This window comes from Arachis ipaensis, chromosome B3 (genome assembly GCF_059453495.1).
Source record: "Arachis ipaensis isolate K30076 ecotype BB chromosome B3, ASM5945349v1, whole genome shotgun sequence".
NCBI classification, from domain to species: Eukaryota; Viridiplantae; Streptophyta; class Magnoliopsida; order Fabales; family Fabaceae; genus Arachis; species Arachis ipaensis.
Genome location: NC_142438.1, coordinates 494,590 through 512,685, shown reverse-complemented (window position 1 = coordinate 512,685; position 18,096 = coordinate 494,590). Strand labels below are relative to the sequence as shown.

The 18,096-nt window shown below is 35.8% G+C and overlaps 2 protein-coding genes across 6 annotated transcripts; both read right to left on the bottom strand.

Moving 5' to 3' along the window:
• Positions 1-10,008: 10,008 nt before the first annotated feature.
• LOC107629460 (cell growth defect protein) lies at positions 10,009-12,636 on the bottom strand. Of its 4 annotated transcripts, XR_015907612.1 has the most exons (5): positions 12,477-12,636; positions 12,237-12,407; positions 11,844-12,106; positions 11,142-11,223; positions 10,009-10,436 (listed from the first exon to the last, which is right to left on the bottom strand). XR_015907612.1 is itself a non-coding variant. In XM_016332262.3 (3 exons), the coding sequence occupies exons 1-3, from the start codon at positions 12,621-12,623 to the stop codon at positions 12,023-12,025; spliced, it is 402 nt and encodes a 133-aa protein (XP_016187748.2). In that variant the 5' UTR covers positions 12,624-12,635; the 3' UTR covers positions 11,747-12,022. The 4 variants fall into 4 exon arrangements, 2 of the variants coding, with proteins under 2 accessions (XP_016187748.2, XP_088365905.1); XR_015907611.1 differs by lacking the exon at positions 10,009-10,436 and having other exon boundaries at positions 10,678-11,223; positions 12,477-12,632; XM_016332262.3 differs by lacking the exons at positions 10,009-10,436; positions 11,142-11,223 and having other exon boundaries at positions 11,747-12,106; positions 12,477-12,635.
• A 1,534-nt stretch (positions 12,637-14,170) lies between these two features.
• Positions 14,171-18,096, bottom strand: LOC107629462 (glucan endo-1,3-beta-glucosidase 4). 2 transcript variants are annotated; one of them, XM_016332263.3, is made up of 6 exons: positions 17,893-18,096; positions 17,594-17,736; positions 16,831-16,954; positions 14,962-16,209; positions 14,678-14,705; positions 14,171-14,561 (listed from the first exon to the last, which is right to left on the bottom strand). In XM_016332263.3, the coding sequence occupies exons 3-6, from the start codon at positions 16,910-16,912 to the stop codon at positions 14,414-14,416; spliced, it is 1,506 nt and encodes a 501-aa protein (XP_016187749.1). In that variant the 5' UTR covers positions 16,913-16,954; positions 17,594-17,736; positions 17,893-18,096; the 3' UTR covers positions 14,171-14,413. The 2 variants fall into 2 exon arrangements, with proteins under 2 accessions (XP_016187749.1, XP_016187750.1); XM_016332264.3 differs by lacking the exon at positions 17,893-18,096 and having other exon boundaries at positions 16,831-16,967; positions 17,594-17,724.

Here is an 18,096-nt window from a genome sequence, read left to right as displayed (position 1 = left end):
TAACGGGAAAAAGGAAAAGTCAATATAAAATTACTTGCTGAACTAAAGAAAGCTAGTGAAAGAAATGAATATGTAGGGATTAGATTGCATGTCTGAACCAAAGAAGGCTATTGAAAGAAATTAGTGGAGTTTGTGCGTTTGATATTCTTAGTGGAGTTCATTAGTTTAAGCATACATTTGTTGAGGAGGAACATCCTTTCCTTCGAAGACTTTAGCGTTTCTTCCTTTCCAGATTGTCCAAGCTAGCATAGCCGCCAATGCTAATTCCTTCCTTCCTTGCAATTGTCGTCGTGCAAGCTCGCTCAATTTCGACCACCATCGCCACGGTTCTTGATTGTTGTTAACTGTTGATGCTGCGTTGAGGTTGGATAATTGCCAAGTCTGATTTGCAAATGGGCAGAGCACTAAACAGTGAAGAGCCGTCTCTCTTTCTCCTCCACACCTAGGGCACACGTCCTGTACATTGTGGAATCTGCTTTGGATGCACTGTCGAACCGGAATCCCATTGTGAAGTAGCCTCCAGATGAAGATCTTTACCTTCGGGGGCATTGCAGATCCCAGACCGAGTTCCAAATGTTCTTCTGGTTACAGACTTCAGGGAGCTGATTAATTGGAGGATGGAAGAAAAAGAAAGCTATTTGGTACCCCGATGCTACTGAGTAGTGGCCTGATTTCTCATTTGCCCAGGTAATCCTATCTTCTCCTTCATTAATTGTTGTTTGCAAAATGCTTGCTGCAATATCTGGATTAAAGATGGACTGAATTAATTATGCATCCCATGTTCTGTTTTGTTTAAGTAGCTGATTCACCCATGTAATATCTGAGCTTACATTCTGTTGTTGATAGACTGAGATAGGCCTGAAATTCCTAATCCAAGGGTCTTCAAAAATTTTGACTGAACCCCATCTCCCTATTTGCCACATTAAGCCTTTTTCAATCACTTTCCTTCCCTCCAATAAACTCCTTCAAGCTCAAGAGGGGTTTGATCCAGCGTCTGCTTTAAGAAAAGATGAATATTTAAAGTAACGGACTTTGTATATCTTGCTAACTAATGATTCCTGTTTAGTTGCTATTCTCCAACTTTGCTTGGCTAACATAGCTAAGTTGAAAGCTTTAAGATCCTTGATGCCTAACCCCCCTTGCTTCTTTGATTACGTAAAGTATTTATTTTGAATTTTGAGTACATCAATATTTATTTTTAAGAGCAATTTACCTATATAAAATAACTGCTGGAAACCTTTACCTGATTACAATGGTTACGTGCATGCCTTGTTTCAATTTCTATATAATCCGTGGGAGCTAACCACGGTTTCCAGATTACACATAAACCGTGCCTGGCAGCAAATGTTTACATGCAAGAAGAGCTCAACGTAAACCGTGGTAGGCAGCCACGGTTTACCCTTGGTGAATGCGAGATGGAAACCATTGGAAGCAACCACGGTTTATGAAGACAAATGTGCATAAAACATGGCTAGCAGCAACAGTTTATGAAAGGCTTCGAATGGGCATAAACCATTGTGAGCTCCCACGGTTTATGAGCTGAGAAAATCTATATATATGTGAGTGAGATTCAAGCTGCTGAGGAGAGATCATTATCACAATGTCAAGTGAGGAATAGAGTTTTCTTGTCTTAGTGCATTGCTCTGGGAAAATCAAAAGAAGCAAAAAAATGGTGTGAAGTTCACTGACAGAGAACCATTGAGTGTTTTCATCAGTTCATCAAACACTTTGTCAGATGTGAAGAATAGCATCTTGTAGAAGTTTGGGGTATTTGGAAGCAAGTGGGTGAAGAAGCTATTCTACAAGATTCCCATCGCAGTGGTCTCGACCGGTGTTAAGTATGATACGTTTGTGCTAGCAGCTGATGAAGATATTAGGGTTCTGTTTCATTGTGTTAGGAGTTTTCCGGAGGTCAGAATACACGAGTTGTTCGCGAAGTTGGAGGTTGGTGTCGATAGTTCTGGGGCATCAGCTCCAGTTCATAGTTCGACTGCCGCGGGCGGTGCGTCTAGTTCGATGCCTGCGGCCCGACCATCTGTTCCGTAGGTCGCATCCCCTTCCTTCCCGGCTGATTTAGAACGAACGGAGGCAGTTGGTTCTGTACCGTTGGAGAATCCTGGGGTCTGGCAGCAGGCATTTGAGGTGGATACAGGAGGTGGCATAATTCATGAAGATCAAGGCTTTGGGGAACCTGATCGAGTAGAGAATGCAATGCGGGACGATGACTCTGACCAGGAACCTGTAAATATCATTGGGGACAGTGATGATGACAGAGGTGCTAATCCACATGCACAACACGAGCCTTCAAGTTCTGGCACACAGCAGTACCCTCCACACTTCTCCACTCTAAACTTGGAGACTCTGGGTCAACAGGTGGACGGAGGTGCTACAATTGGGGGTTCTTCTATAGAATTTCAGGTTGGGCAATCGTTCCAGAATAAAGATGAAGCTGTTCTGAGTGTGAAGGACTATAGCATCCGTCGTGGATGGCAAAACAGAAGGCAGTCGCACAAATATATAGAGACTGGAAAGAGTCGTATGCCGAGTTGCCACGTTGGATGCTAGGGGTACGGTTGACCATGGCCGGGACATTGACTGTGTTGAAGACCTCTCCTGTTTGAGTTGGGGATCAGGTCGATGAGTCTACAGTGTACTTTCATCGTCTTTTCTGGACATTTTCACCCTGCATCGAGGCCTTCCGGCATTGCAAGCCGCTTGTGAGTATTGACGGTACCCACTTGTATGGCAAGTATGGAGGCACGTTACTGTTGGCGATTGCGCAGGATGGAAACTCGAACATCCACCCCATTGCCTTTGTCCTTGTGGAGGGAGAAAATGCGGAGTCATGGTCATTCTTCTTGTCCAACCTACGAACGCATGTGACGCCACAGGAGGGCATCCTTGTTATCTCTGACAGGCATAATGGCATCAAGACTGCTCTTGAGAATCCCGATAATGGTTGGCTGCCTCCACGTGCTTTTCGAGCGTACTGTATCCGTCATGTGGCAGCGAATTTTAGCCTTAGCTTCAAAGGTAAAGATGCAAGGAGGATGCTGGTGAATGCGGCCTATGCAAAAACTGAAGCAGAGTTCTATTATTGGTTTGACATCATGCGGACTGAGAATCCGGCCATGTGTGACTGGGCCAACCGGATGGAGTATGAAAAGTGGACCCAATACGAGGATAGCAGTAGACGATTCGGCCACATGACAACCAACATTAGTGAATGCGTGAATTCCGTGTTAAAGGGAACTCAGAACCTCTCGGTCACTTCGTTGGTTAAGTCTACTTATAGGAGGCTTGCTGAGCTATTTGTGCTCTGCGGACAAACAGCTGAGGCGCAACTTGGATCTGGCTATGAATTTTGTCAGGCGTTGGTGAAGGCTATTGAGAGGAACATAAGAGACTCAAGGTGCTTCACCGTCACGTTATACGACAGGCACCAATCGGAGTACACGGTGGCCGAGACGACACCGACTGGAAACTTCTCGCTAGGTAGCTATCGAGTTTCCCTTTAGGATCACACTTGCGATTGTGGCCACTTTCAGGTGCTCCATTATCCATGTTGTCACGCCATTGCATGTTGCGCCCACTCGTGCCTGAATTGGGCGTCATATGTTCACGAGGTGTATCGTATGGGTGAGGTGTTCAACGTTTACAAGCACGGGTTTGTTCCGCCTATCCCAGAAGGTCTATGGCCCCCATATGCTGGACCAACTGTCATACCTGAACCTAACATGAGGCGTGCAAGGGAAGGTCGTCTGAAGGCAACCAGGATCCGCGATAGCATGGATCAGTCTGCTGAGAACCAGCCGAAGCGCTGTGGCCTCTGCCGTCAGCTTGGGCATACGCGGAGGAACTGTGACCGGCGGAGACATACTGCTGGAGGTGATGCTTAGACGTTATGACGTTTATGGTGTCGTTGTTGTTCTCTAAGTTCTATTAGGAGGTCTTAATTTGAGTAATGTAAGGTTGGTTGAGTCAATGAATGTCGTTCCTTTGTTTAGTGTACTAAGTTCGTCTGTTTAAATCCTTTTATTTTAGATGTTTAATTGAATTACTTTGGTATCATTATGAATGCGCGTAATACTTGTGACAAGCTAGTTCGTAGCCGTAGATCATACAACATACATAAATATCACATACATAGCAAATAATATGCAACAGCAGTCTGGAACATAAAAACATAAACATGATGCTAAGAACATAATCTAACATAGTCCCAACACTATGAAAAAAGAACACATAACGAATCAGCATCCTCGATAGTGTCACTGTCATCCTCATCGAAATGACCAAGCAGGTGACCTCCGGTGCCACACAAAGGAGGACGCCTCACCCTCCTCGGTCTCTAGTCCGCCACTGGTGCGGATGGCTGTGGGGGAACGGCGCTGAATGCTGATGCTGGGGTCCCTCTTAACTGCTGAGAGGTACCTCCCACATCATAGGTGGGCTGATCCATCCCTGTTGCCACACTACCAACATCCTCATCAACAGCGTGCTGAGCACCGTGATCCTCAGCGGATGGTACTCTACCTCGAGCCCGTCCACTGACATCCCGCCCACCCTGTCGTCTGGCTCTACGTCGAGGAACACGATAATCCACAACACCTCCATCATCAGGACCAGCTAGGTTCTCATCCAAACGGTCGTCAAGCCATCGCCAATCTCGATCGGTGGTATGTGTGCCTATACGCCGACGCCGATCCACTCGCCTGTTATCGGTCTGTCAACAACCTGCACCCTTGGAGGTGCTTGTGACGACCCTCTGTGACGAGCCTCCTCCGTCAACAAAATTGGCCTCGGATCCTGAAATGCAACCTCTGGAGATAGGAATCTGTGGGCCACACGGCACCACCAGTCCAAGTACTCAGCTGACGGACCGGGGTCAGCTACTCGGTCGACCAGTATGACTGAATCAAAACGGTCCTCCCAATGCTGATGCCACTCCTGATAATATCTGGGGAACCATCGGTCTCCACCCCTTCCATCCTTCGCATGAAGCCAATCTATGTTCAGAGCAAACTGAGGGAGATGCTAAACCCCGCCGAACTGCGGCATCACCCTATCCACCTGGTGCCACTCAATCGCGGCAAACTATATCAGGCTAGTGACTGCCGTCCATAGCCTACGGTGCTCGTCGACTAGTATCTCTGGATGAACAACAGCAGTCACCTCGGGAGAAGAATAAGGCTCCCACACAAACTGTTTCGGAGAATGTAACGTTACTTAAAACCATAACTCTATACAGGAACAAGTACTTGTAAGAGCAATAACTAAACGACTCACATCATGGACATGCAATCTATCCAAGCAAAGGCGTGTAGCCATCACTCTTTGATCCACTGCATCGTTTCTCGGTAGATACTTAGCCCACCTACAAGTTTCATTCAAAGCATGTCAATACGGGTAACAACACATGTAATTGAACAAGTTATGGACCTAAAATAATATATCCGTACCTGGATGAAAGCGGAAACCCGAAGATATTGAAACCACTAGGTCTCAAACTCGAAAACCTCCAGAAAATCCAAGACTGTAGAAGCTGAAGTGGCCCCGCCAAGTTAACAACGTTTCTGTTTGTCCCACGACAAAGACATCTATACAACCAGGCCAGTGCCACCGAGCCCCAGCTATATCTACCCAAGTCGTCCAACGATGCCAAGTAAGGCAACCAGCGAAGGTGGACCCGGTTTGCGTTCTTGTCCGCAAACAGCTGAGATGACAACAACATCAGAATATAGGCACGCGCGTATATACGCACGATCTCGTCAGTAGCATCTGCTGGAAGCACCCGAAACCGCTCATGGAACCATGTGTAGCACACTGTCATCTGCTTGACTTTATTCTGCGGAGGTAACTCCCCAAACAACTCGCGGAACCACACCCATGCCGGTCTTCCGTTTTCCATCAGATTCTCAAATTCAGTCAGGCACCCACTCACGGGCTCCCCATCGATCGGCAAACCCAGCTGATAGGCCACTCTTGCAAAGTGATAGTGCACTCCCCAAAGGGCATATGAAAGGTGTGGGTCTCAGGACGCCACCTCTCAATGAATGCGCTAAGTAGAGGCTCATCAACCCAGAACCACTGACTGTTCAGCCTAGCCAAGTGATACAAACCCGCGGTCTCCAGATACGGTATAATCCAGTCGTGTAAAGGCATATTCTGTTGTCTCCTGACACATCTAATAACCCTAGTAGGCTGCAAAAATATGCATAAGAAAATCCTCAACATATTTTCTATGTACTCTAATGATGACAATAGTTCTAATAACAACAATAATAACAAAGCTAACAATACCAACAATAATCACAAAAGTAACAACAACAATAATAATACTAACAACTCCCAATAATAACAATAATAATAATAACCATAATAACAATAACGATAATAATAGTAACGATAATACTAACAAGTCACATTACTAATAATAGTAATAATAATAATAATTATAAAAATAATCAAAATTAAAAAGTCACAATTAAAATAATAATAATAATAATAATAATATTTATAATAATATTAATAATGATAATAACAATATTAGCATTAATAATAATAATAATAATAATAATAATAATAATAATAATAATAAAGTTATTTAACTAACCTCTTGATCGATAAATCCAGCCACATGCGCAACGCTATTTAACCGGTACATACAAGATTCGTCTTCCATTTGTCCACCGCTCAACTGGTTCAAAACTTCAAACCGGCCCCCTAAACCACAAAGCTCTCTGGATTCTCTGTCAGCCACCCAACTTCACAAAATTTTCAATGCTCAAATATGATCGACCCTCACCACCCACGGTTTATGTGTTGCATTCTCCAAAGTAAACTGTGGCTGCCTCCCACGGTTTACGTTCAGCTGTCCTTGCATGTAAACCTTTGCCGCCAGGCACGTTTATGTGTAATCGGAAAATCGTGGTTAGCTCCCACGGATTATATAGAAATTAAAATAAGACATGCACGTAACCATTTTTTAATTGTTGTAATCAGGTAAAGATTTCAAGCATTTATTTTATATAGGTAAATTGTTCTATTTTTAAATTAGATTTTTTTTTTAAACTATTTTGTATTAGATGATATTATTTTTTTAAAGTTTTTTAAATTGTTGATTTTGTAAAATATTGTATTTAAAATTTGAGTACATGAATATTTATTTTTAAATTTAATTAAATAAATTATATAAAAAAATTTAATAATTTTATATTCCACAATATCATTTATTTGGTTTATAGCATTATTATTTGATTGATATATAAAAGACATAAAAAAAGTTATTAATATATTAATTTCTTAAACTATTAATCATATAAAGTACTGAATTTGACATTTAAGTATATGTAAATTTATTTATAATTAAATTAAAATAAATACATTATATTGTTAAAAAATTAATTAATTTAATATTATTTATTTGGCATATAATATTTATTATTTGATTGGCATATAAAATATGTAAGAAATTTTGTATCTACTAATGATAGTATGAAAAAGTTTCAAGATAATTTTATTAATTTTTTTTATTTTTAATTAGTTCTATGTTGATTAATATTTTTTATTAATTATTAGATTGACATATAATATTAAAGATGTGGTAAGATAAGAATATTTATTAATTGATTTTTTAAGTAACTGGTTCAGGTTTTTTTTTTCTCATGGTCAATGTTTTTCTCTTTTTTCATTCATTGAAAATTTTTAAAATGAGAAACAGAAAACTAAAAAGCTTTATGTACTCCTTATGTATTCCTACTATAATTAATCATTATCAATATTAAACTAATAGAAAAAATAATCTAAATAACAAAAATAAACATATTAAAATACAATAAATAAAATTGTTAATTCAATATTTACTAATAGATAAATACTAGAAGAAAAAAATATTGCATAAATAATAGAAAATGAGAATATACAGACTAATTTAGATAACCAAAATAAAATAAAATAAATAAAAAAAAGAAGATATAGAATTTCACCTTTTGTTTAGTGGTATAAAAATAATATATATAATAATATAATAAAAAGAATCACCACCATTAACTTATTAAATTTGAATAATATTAAACGAGAATTAAAAAGCAAAGAAAAATGATAAATTCAAAGATTTTTTTTTCCTTTATTTCTTTATATAGTGTTTTACTTTAAGTAATTATTTTTTATGGATACTATTTAAATGAAAAAAAAATAGTAAAAATATTCACATTAGTTATGAAAACTAATATCATTCTTATAGTATGATCGCATTATTTCAAAACATACAAAATAAAAAATAAAGTATTGTTTATTTTAATTATTATACACAATAAAACAAACGTAAAATTTATATAATAGTAGTCAAATACAGAAAGTAATGATAACTTTTTGTTTCAAAATACTATATTAAAATGTAACTTAAATTTATAATTATTAGCTAAAAACTTACAATAATGTACTATTTTTTATTATATTAGTTAAAAATAATATATTTTGATATTATTGTCTAGCATTACTAACATTAAATTTTGATAATTTGAGCAAAAATTTTAAATGCTTTATGTCTTAATTTTTTTTAATAAATCAATAATACGACTTAACATGCACATCAAGATAAAATTATTGTTTTTATACATATAAATATTCAAAAGATACAAAAACGAATTCTTTTAATAATATTTGAACAACTCATAAAAGTTTATAGAATAGATAATTATAGATTAAAGCGATAGACAAGATTAAAAGTTGTAATAATAGTACTTGGTGAGAGGAGAAGAAGAAAATGCGAAAAGAGAACAAAGCAATATAACATTCGTGGTGAGACAATAATAGGTATATGTATAGAGAATAATAGTAAGGAAAAATAACAGTGTGTGATATAATGAAAGAATATAATAAAGTATAAATTAATAATTTTAAAAAAATAATAAAATTAAAGATAATTTAATAAATTGAATATAAAATTAAAAAATAAATTTTTTTATCTATTAGAATTATGCATGAAGATAAAAAATATTTTGAATATATATTTTTATCTTTGATTCAAATTAAAAATATAAAAAATAAATAAATAAACTTATATAATGTTTATAAATAATTATTTTATAAATATTTATCTTGATTTTGGTATACATAATAATAACATAATAATTGTTTAATATCTTATTTATTTTAAATTTATAAATTTCATACATTTTAAAAGTGAAATAACTTATAAATTTTTTATATTTATTTTAAATATTTTTTATTTTTTAAATAATTTTATTAAATTTATAATTTTAAAAATAAAAATATAAAAATTAATTTCTTAAAATAATAAAAAATTAAAATAATATTGTATTTAAAACAATATCATTGCAAGTAACTGTTATTGAATAAAAATACCTAACAAATCACATGTAATGTGATTTAATTTAATTTTTTCAATGATAAACAAGGATTAATATCATTTTTGTCTTTTTAAAAAATTCAGCGCAAAACAAGATATTTCAATTCTTTAGATTCTTATAGTTTGACATTTAAAAAAAAAAAAAGCATATTCATTTCTTTTATTTTTCCATTATTTGTAGAAAAATAAAAGCTTCTTTAAATTCAGATCTATATTTTTGGCCTAAAATGATAAAGACATATATATTATATATATATATATATATATATATATATATATATATATATATAAGTATAATTTATCTTTTATAAATAATTAATATGTATTATAATTTGCTTTTTTTTACGGAAGATAGGGAGACTCGAACTCGCGACCTCTTAAATGAGTATGAGAAGACTATGTCATTTGAGCTATAACTCTCTTTAAATCAGACTATTATTACCATTAACATTAATTTTTGAACTATGATTTGTTTTTTATAATATATTTTTTTTATAGTGTATTTTTATAATTTAGCATTATAAATTTTTTTTATAATAATTTAATTTCAATAAAATATAATATAAATAAGATTATTTTAATATTAAAATAATAAAAAAATAATTATATAACAAATTTAAAAAATAAATAATATATTAACAAAAAAAAACAAAATTAATTTCTTAAAAATAATAGAAGGATGGCTACATTTATGGCTGTTGAGCCGCTAGTAAGAATAAAGAGATATGTCGGCCAGGTGGTGCCGCCTTGGGAAACCTATAAATAGGTATCCACGGCAGTTTCCACGATATTGCATTCTATCATAGAAAAGCAGTTTCTTGCTCTTCCAACATTTCGTAGTTTGGGAATGGGAGAACACCAAAACGGAGAATCGTTCTTCGTTCACCGTGACGAGGAAGAAAGAACACTGATGCCGCCTTAACCTATTACCTTTTACTGGTTTGGTTTCTTGATCTTGAACGTTACCTGTATCCTCGATACAATGATGTGATCTTTTGGAGACATTGGAAACAAGAAAGAATTGCTCTTTCAATTTGTTCACAGGATTGTACTTAGCAGAAGCCTTGAAAGTGAAGGAACCATTGTGGGATGAACCAAAAATTCAAGAGGATGAAATGTTATCAGAAATTGGTGTTTAACACAATTCTTGAGGAGGATGAAATGTTACAAATGCTCCTAGATTCAACGAACAAATATGAAAAGTTAAGAGGAAAACGGTAGTGATAGTAATTAATTTGATATTTATTATTTAACATTTATACGGTTAGCTTCAAAGATGGGATTTTGGAAAATGTAACGAAAAGTACAAGATACCAATATACTATTTGCTAACTTATTGCCAACAATAATTAATTATTATATTTTAAACACATGTATAAGGAGACACATATACATATATAAAGACACTTCTATTAGACACAGCCATAAAAAAAACATTTTTATTAGACACATCCACAAAGACACTTCTATTAAACACAGTCATAAGAGTTGGCAGAAGTTGGCAGAAATGCTGTTGGTAATGTAGCGGAATTGAATATCAAATATTGTTCCATGATTCAGATAAAACGGGAACAACAATCTTGATTTTTGTTGATCGGGCAACATGCATTTTCAAGATTATGTCTGAAAGAACATGGAGTCATGGTGAGGAAAAACTATTCAAATGGTTGAATTTAAGTAAGTGCATTGCATCAAGAACATGCATGATCAGGATTTTGTCAAATTAAAGCATACTCAGAAATCAAAGGAATCGCTAGTGGAGACACACCATTCAACAAAAGGGTGATACTGAGTCTATCCAGAAGACTGTGTGGCTGATGAATGAATATGGGCACTTCACGTTTTTCAAGCTGCAAGGAAAATTGCTCTCTAAGAAATCCCGGGACCAGAATACTCCAATGTATTAAAGAATTTGATAACAAATTTTCTAAATTCGTTTGGATATAATGATATATTTCAGGAAGAAAAGGGTTCCTTTCAGTGGAAAGTAACAGATAATATAAGCCAGAAGAAAAATCAGAACAGGTAGGTTTGTGTTGCCAAGTTCCTGGTCTGCATTTTGTTAGATTTTCCTGTATAATTGTTCAGCTTAAGGTCCCAGTTCCCACGCTGATCCTTTGCCCTATAGCTACACAAATACTAGTGTGAAATTTGTTTAGGAAATCAAGCAGTCTGAATAAAAGTTGCTGCTATATGTACCGTTTGACCTGTTGCTTTATCTGATGATTTCCCATCTTTTGAAAATAGAATGAGGTCTGTCATGCCAATATCACTAATAGGTTCCTTCTTTCTTGATCTTTTGAGCAAGCTTTTAAAATGATTATGGTGTTAGGCTTATTAGTTAGATATTTTGTCTCTTAAAAATAACAGTAGGGACCGGAATGGATGCTCAGATTAGCATCAGGAAAAGTGAAATTACAGCTAGAGTAAAACATGAACATTAAGGCCAATCAAGAGTATTGTTTTTTACATGCTAATTGCTAAATCACTCTGTAAAAACTTGTCACCAGATGAACTTTGAAGCTTGAAATCATAGTAAGATGGGGAATCAAAAGATACACAAGATGGGTGCAAACAGAGAGATCCATTCGGCAAAGGCAAAAGGCAACAAGAAACTGTATTGCAAGGCATTATGCTAAGCCAAACCATCTAATCAGTTCTGAGCTTCTCCTCAACACTTGACTTGCTAAGAATCACTACACCAATTATGATGAGTAAGGCACCTGCAAACCACTGTGGAAGAGTTATTTTGCATCAGAACATGTTCAACATGAAATAACAAGCCATAATGTTGAATATGATTGAGAAAAGTAAGTCCTTTCTTTGTGGCATATTAACAAACAATTGGTGTGGTGTTATGTACCTGAGGAGAGAGTGATTCGTGGAAGAAGAAGAAACCGGCCAAACCGGAAGAGATGAAATTAGTGGCGAAATTGGTGACGGTTGCTTGAAGCGAAGAGAGGGATTTGAGGCTGTTGACATAGCATCCCCACATGGTGACATTGAAGAGTGCCACAAAGGCGTACCTAAGAAACTGTGATGCAGAGTTAGGATGTATGGTTGGTTTATTTGATGAGAAATAGGAATGAATAGAATAGAATACCTGATGAGGAAGGGGGAGCTTAGTGGAAATAGCGGCAAGGGCGGCGTTGAATCCAGCACATACTGCCCACCCATAACCATACCCTCCTCCTGATCCTGCATCCATGCTCAAAACTCGCTCACAACTCACTCGCTCCCCTACCAACATCACGTTTCCTCTACTATTTAATTTTTTTACATTAATCATTAAATATATATTAAATAATAAACATAATAATTAATTTAATAGTTCATCTTTTATGTGCATATATTATTTTTTATTTTTTTAACATACTTACACGAAAAAATCCTTAAAAATTTATAAAATAATAAAATAAAACATTAACCACAATTAAATTTATAACTTCTTTCATCTTTAAATTTTACTATCTTTCTTTCACGTTTTTTCATGTTTAAATTTTAGTGTCTTTTTTTTTAAAATTAGGTGCAGTTAATTTTATGTGAAAATTATAGTTAAAAATTATTAAATAATTTAATAAATTTAATTAAATTATCATCTAACGATTTTTAATTATCAACTTTACATGAAATTAACTACACCTAAATTTTCATTTTCTTTCGACATTAGTGAGTTTAATTGTACAATAATGGGTTATTGAACTAATCATTTTAGTTAGGGTGTTCACAGGATACAGGTAACTCGACCACCTGTCCAAACTGACCCGACCTAATTATATTGGTTTTGGATCCGATGGGTAATCAAATACATTTGGATGAGATTCGATCAAATCTGACCTTAATTGGTTCGGTTATCGATTTTAAGATTGCGGAATCAAACCAATTCAATTATTTGATTAGTTTAATATTAATTAAAAAATAAATAAAATCTAATAATATATATGGTGAAAACTCAGGTGCAGTCGACTTTACGTGAAGTTGATAATTGAGAGTCGTTAGATAATTTAACTGATTTGACTAAATTTTCATTTAACGGTTCTCAACTATCACATGAAAAACTATCAATTTCATGTGAAAGCATGAGTTTCCACCAATATATATACATATTTATCTTTTAACCTTTAAATCTTTTAATTTATAATAGTTATTTAAGTTTAAATTGATCATATATTCTTTAACTATATAGTTAGAAAAATCATGCCATTATTCCTGTTTTAACTATATGCACTCGAGTCAGAAAGGTCTTTCATTGAAGAAGCAAAATTGGATTGCCAAGATATGGTGCAACACCAGATGAAGTGATACAAGTGATTGAGTAAGAAGAGTCTTTTACTCTTCAAAAGTTTGAAGCTATCAATGACTCTTTGGATGAGGGTTTGAACAAGAACAATGACAATGATGATATAGATATAAGTGCCAATTTCATAGCCAAAGTGCCAAACATATAAGAGCCACTTGTAAACTGATGATAAAGGAAAAGTTTGGTAAAGAAATAATTAATGAAGATAAAGGGGAATAAGAAGACAAGGAGAACAGAGGTTGAAGAAGAATCAAAGTCAAACAAATAATGAGAGAAAATTAGGATTTTAAAGACCAAATTGGGTACAAATACATTCCTGGTCATGTCAACTAGCTGTTGCAGCGTCCAGCGAGGCAGGAAGGGTGCCACTTCAACACTTCGTTTGTCCAGTCATCGCCAAAAAAGGTTGAGGGACTACAATGGTGTCCGAACCTAAATCTGGAAGACCACTATAGGTAATTTTAAATTTCGGAAACCAAAACAGATAATCGCATGATTCTCAGAGACCATTATAAAAATTTCCTATGATTTTGCATGGTCAAAACTCAAAATAATGTCATCAATCACTTTTGAGGTACCGTGTTGTTCCTATTTGAAGCAACTACCTATCATAAAGAGATAAATTACAAATGATACCCAAATGCACAAGGTGAAATACAGATATGTAGAAATAAATAAAATGGATCAATGTGATGTTAGAAACAAAATCAATGACAACTATGATTCCACGATCCTTTCGGTCATAACATCACCAGAGCCAAAAATGCCCCCACAACGGATATCAAATACTGAAGACTACACATTTGCATGTTCGAAGATGCTTTCGAGGGGCTTGAAGGTCCAAGTGCCGTCGGAGCCAAACTCATTCCACCACCACTCGAGTTAGAACTGCCATCAAGATTCAATGCCCAAAATCAGATATAAGATTTCTTTAAAAAAGGGTAACAATTATTCTTAAATCAAATAAACTGAAGCATGGATGTGCATGGATTAAGATTTTATACCTTCCAGTGTATATACAGGATCCATAACCTGCAATGGATTACAATGAATTAATTGCTTAGGTAACTTTCTAAGGAATAAGCTAATAGGAACCAGGACACTAAATTCAACATGCTGTCCATGGTATATAGTAAACATAAAATGATACAAATTCCATGGCATCTTAGTAAGCATGCAATTTGAAAATAACAATGTGCGCAAATCCAAGGAAAGAACTCGGAAGTGATAAAAGTGTACGATACCAAAAGATTAGAGTTAAAATAGAAACAAAAATATATCAACTTACTAGGATCCCTTGTAGTAATTGTAGCAGTTCCATCAAAGTCGCATGTTCCTCCAGTACTATGAGTTTTCTGATAATAATCATTAAAAGCAAAAGAGGCGTGGCTTTTCACATTATTTGGGAGATAGCATGGCTGCCCTTGTTGAATAGCGGCACAGTTTGCTCCACCTTGTCCACAAGCATAGTTCAGGCCAGCTTGCAACTTATCACTGTCTGCACCATCTTTTGCCACACAAAAAACTGATGCAGATGTTCCATTAATCTGGCCAGAAGTACTTAAACTCAACGGATAAATAGCACTACCATTAGAATAAAAGATTCCCCAATTTTTTTCTGATATTGGTCCATTCCTCTTGTCTTCATTAAATAGTTCATATATGTATGCACTTATAGGCATGTTCACCTGACTAGGGGGCCCTGAATCATTCAGGACTCGCCGAATCAGGTTATTGTTGTATGTCTCAGCATTTCCTACAGTAGCATCTGGTTCATTTGATCCACCCAACGATGGCCAGCCAGTCTCAGTCACAACAACAGGTATATCACTGAAATCTAAGGCATCTATAGAATAATAGGCAGCGTCCACCATAGCATCAAACATGCTGTTATAGTGGAATAGAGTGTTTGGGTCAACAATTTGCTTCACCGAAGGAAGGGGTTTGAAAAGAGCATATTCAATCGGGAAAATGCCGTCTCCTTTAGTGTATCCATAATAAGGGTAGGCATTTAACATGAAAGAGGAATTTGTGTTCTTCAAAAACTGAAGCAGTTGGACCATTGTAGAGTTCCATGAAGAGTTAAAGGTGGCAGTAGAAGGAGGAAAAGGCTTGGGGATAATATCCATAGAGTGTGGTGTTGAGACTTTGACCCGAAAGTTGAGGTTTGCAGCAACCAGGGCTTTGTGAAGAGAATTCATGGCAGGAACCAGAACCGGGGCAACATTCGGGATTGTCGAAAGAACCTCACTGCCAACTGCTACTGCTGTGATATTAGTTGAAGGCACATAAGCAAGTACATTTTTATTAATCCAGGCTGCAGCTGCTGATGGAGATTCTCCTATTCTTAGTACCTCCTCATTGGTGACACCAACAATTACTTCAATACTAGTGTTTGAAAGGGCTTGTAGTAAGTGAGTGTCGGCATCATATAGACGAACATGAGTAATTTGATGGGCCTTTAGTATCGCAACAACATTTGAAGCAGCCAGCAGGTCAGAAACATCAGTTCCAATGTTTACGCCAACAAATCCACCTATAAGTTCCAGTTGATCCAAATCAACAACTGATTGTAACAATTCCATATCATACAGTACAGGAAAACACCCCCATATTTTATGTTCAATAAACAAACAAGCAAACATAAGAGACTCAGCATTCAGCTTGCAGGGTTAATGATTTCACAGTTAGAATCCTAATAGACAAGGAGATGTACCGGTAACAAAAGTAGGTTGCAATCATTTAAAAAGTATCCCCCTTTGGTCCTCTTCAGAGCCCCTATTCCTCTAACACCCAATTGATGAACAAGACCAAGCTTAGATTATGAATGATACCGTTAAAAGTATATGGACAGAATCCCCTAAGAAGCAAGCTTAGTATATTGGCAGGACTTATCTTGGGAATGCCATAGAATTGATATAAAATCCAGTCTCACAGCCAATGCCATGATAAATTTCATTTTAAGACTAATTATTTTGTAAAGGGGAAGAGTTTTAAGTCTGTAAGAAGGCATGCTTATTGTTTAGGCTGCAGATACGAACCATTTGGTGTTGAGTATTGATTCAAAGCCTGGTTTGGATCAACATGATAATAATATCTTGGACATTTTCCAAAGTGAGATCGCTAAAAAAAACAGAGATGTATGATTATAAATTACCTGATGCAGTGGTTAGCATAGCTAGTGTGAGCAGAAAGACATTTGTGAGACATTTTTTAAGATTCATCACATCCAATATCATCTCAGCCGGCAAGTTCAACCCAAAATTACTGCCAATCAAAGCCTGCACAACCAGACTTCAGCAAATAATAAAACATGTGATATACAACATATCGCATAAAAAATATTTCTATAAATTCTGAAAAATGTTATACTATTTGCTATTTTGTTTAAGTCTCAACTTCTCTTAGTGGACCTCTATCAACATTATTCATGGACCATGAGAAACAATTTCTCTCATGGTATATTATTTCCATGCAACAACATTTGTAACATCTAGCATTTCCTTAGAACTGTCAGGCATCAAACTAAACTATGCATTGCCATTCAGATTACAGCCCAGCATAACTTACAAAAAGTACTTAATTCATAGTTCACATTTCTACAACAAATTCAATAACCTCAGAGTTTGTTCCTCTAGAATTCTTATGGGCACAGCCACTCAGGAAGTTTAATTAAGTCATGTGGTGCCTCTTCATTATCTGCATCTGGACTTTGTTCTTCTCCATAACCATTTTTATGTTATAGCAAATTTTATCAAGAAAGGTAAAAAAGAAAACGAAGAGCAATGGGGGCCTAGCTTCATACCAAAAAAAAGGGTTTACATTTTACCATGAAACGAAAAGAAGCATGCAGGAGTTGCTAAAAGAAAAATGCAATAAATGACTAAATGAAGCTACATGTATAAAAATGTAAAGAAAACCTGATCTAAATATAGAAACCCTGTAAGAGTTAGTGTTGTTGAGTAGCTCCTCTTCTCGCTCAGGTAAGTGAGTGATTGATGACTTGGAGAGTTGAAGCAGAACAGAGAAGCCACCCAGCAGCGGCGGCAGAAGAAGAAAACCCCTGCAGCAATTCAATTCCATTCAAATTTCAAAACCCACATGGTTAAAAAGTAGTAGCCATAATGGAAGATTCAAGTTCACATTTCCCAACACACGCACAATTTTTGTTTAAAATAAAAAAAGGAAAGGGAAAACATAGAGACACACGAACACATACCGCAAGGTTTTCACACTTTGGTAGGTAGTAGGAGAAGAGTTAGTGATTGAAATGTGAATGTGATGATGATGGAGAGTGTGTTGTGTTGAAGAGTGAGTGAAGTGTTTACGAGAATGAAGAGAGTGAAGACAGTGAAGTATCGTTCGCATTAGTGAAGAGTGAAGAGAGTGAAGAGGTATTAAGTGCACAGCTAAACGACAAAAA

Coding starts and splice junctions, on each gene's coding strand:
- LOC107629460 (XM_016332262.3), bottom strand. CDS start 12,623: ATGTTGGTAGGGGAGCGAGTGAGTTGTGAGCGAGTTTTGAGCATGGAT. Junction 12,408..12,476: donor AGCTCCCCCTTCCTCATCAG/GTATTCTATTCT, acceptor TCTGCATCACAG/TTTCTTAGGTACGCCTTTGT. Junction 12,107..12,236: donor ACGAATCACTCTCTCCTCAG/GTACATAACACC, acceptor ACTCTTCCACAG/TGGTTTGCAGGTGCCTTACT.
- LOC107629462 (XM_016332263.3), bottom strand. CDS start 16,912: ATGATATTGGATGTGATGAATCTTAAAAAATGTCTCACAAATGTCTTT. Junction 16,210..16,830: donor TATGCTAACCACTGCATCAG/GTAATTTATAAT, acceptor TGGAACTTATAG/GTGGATTTGTTGGCGTAAAC. Junction 14,562..14,677: donor TCCTGTATATACACTGGAAG/GTATAAAATCTT, acceptor TCTTGATGGCAG/TTCTAACTCGAGTGGTGGTG.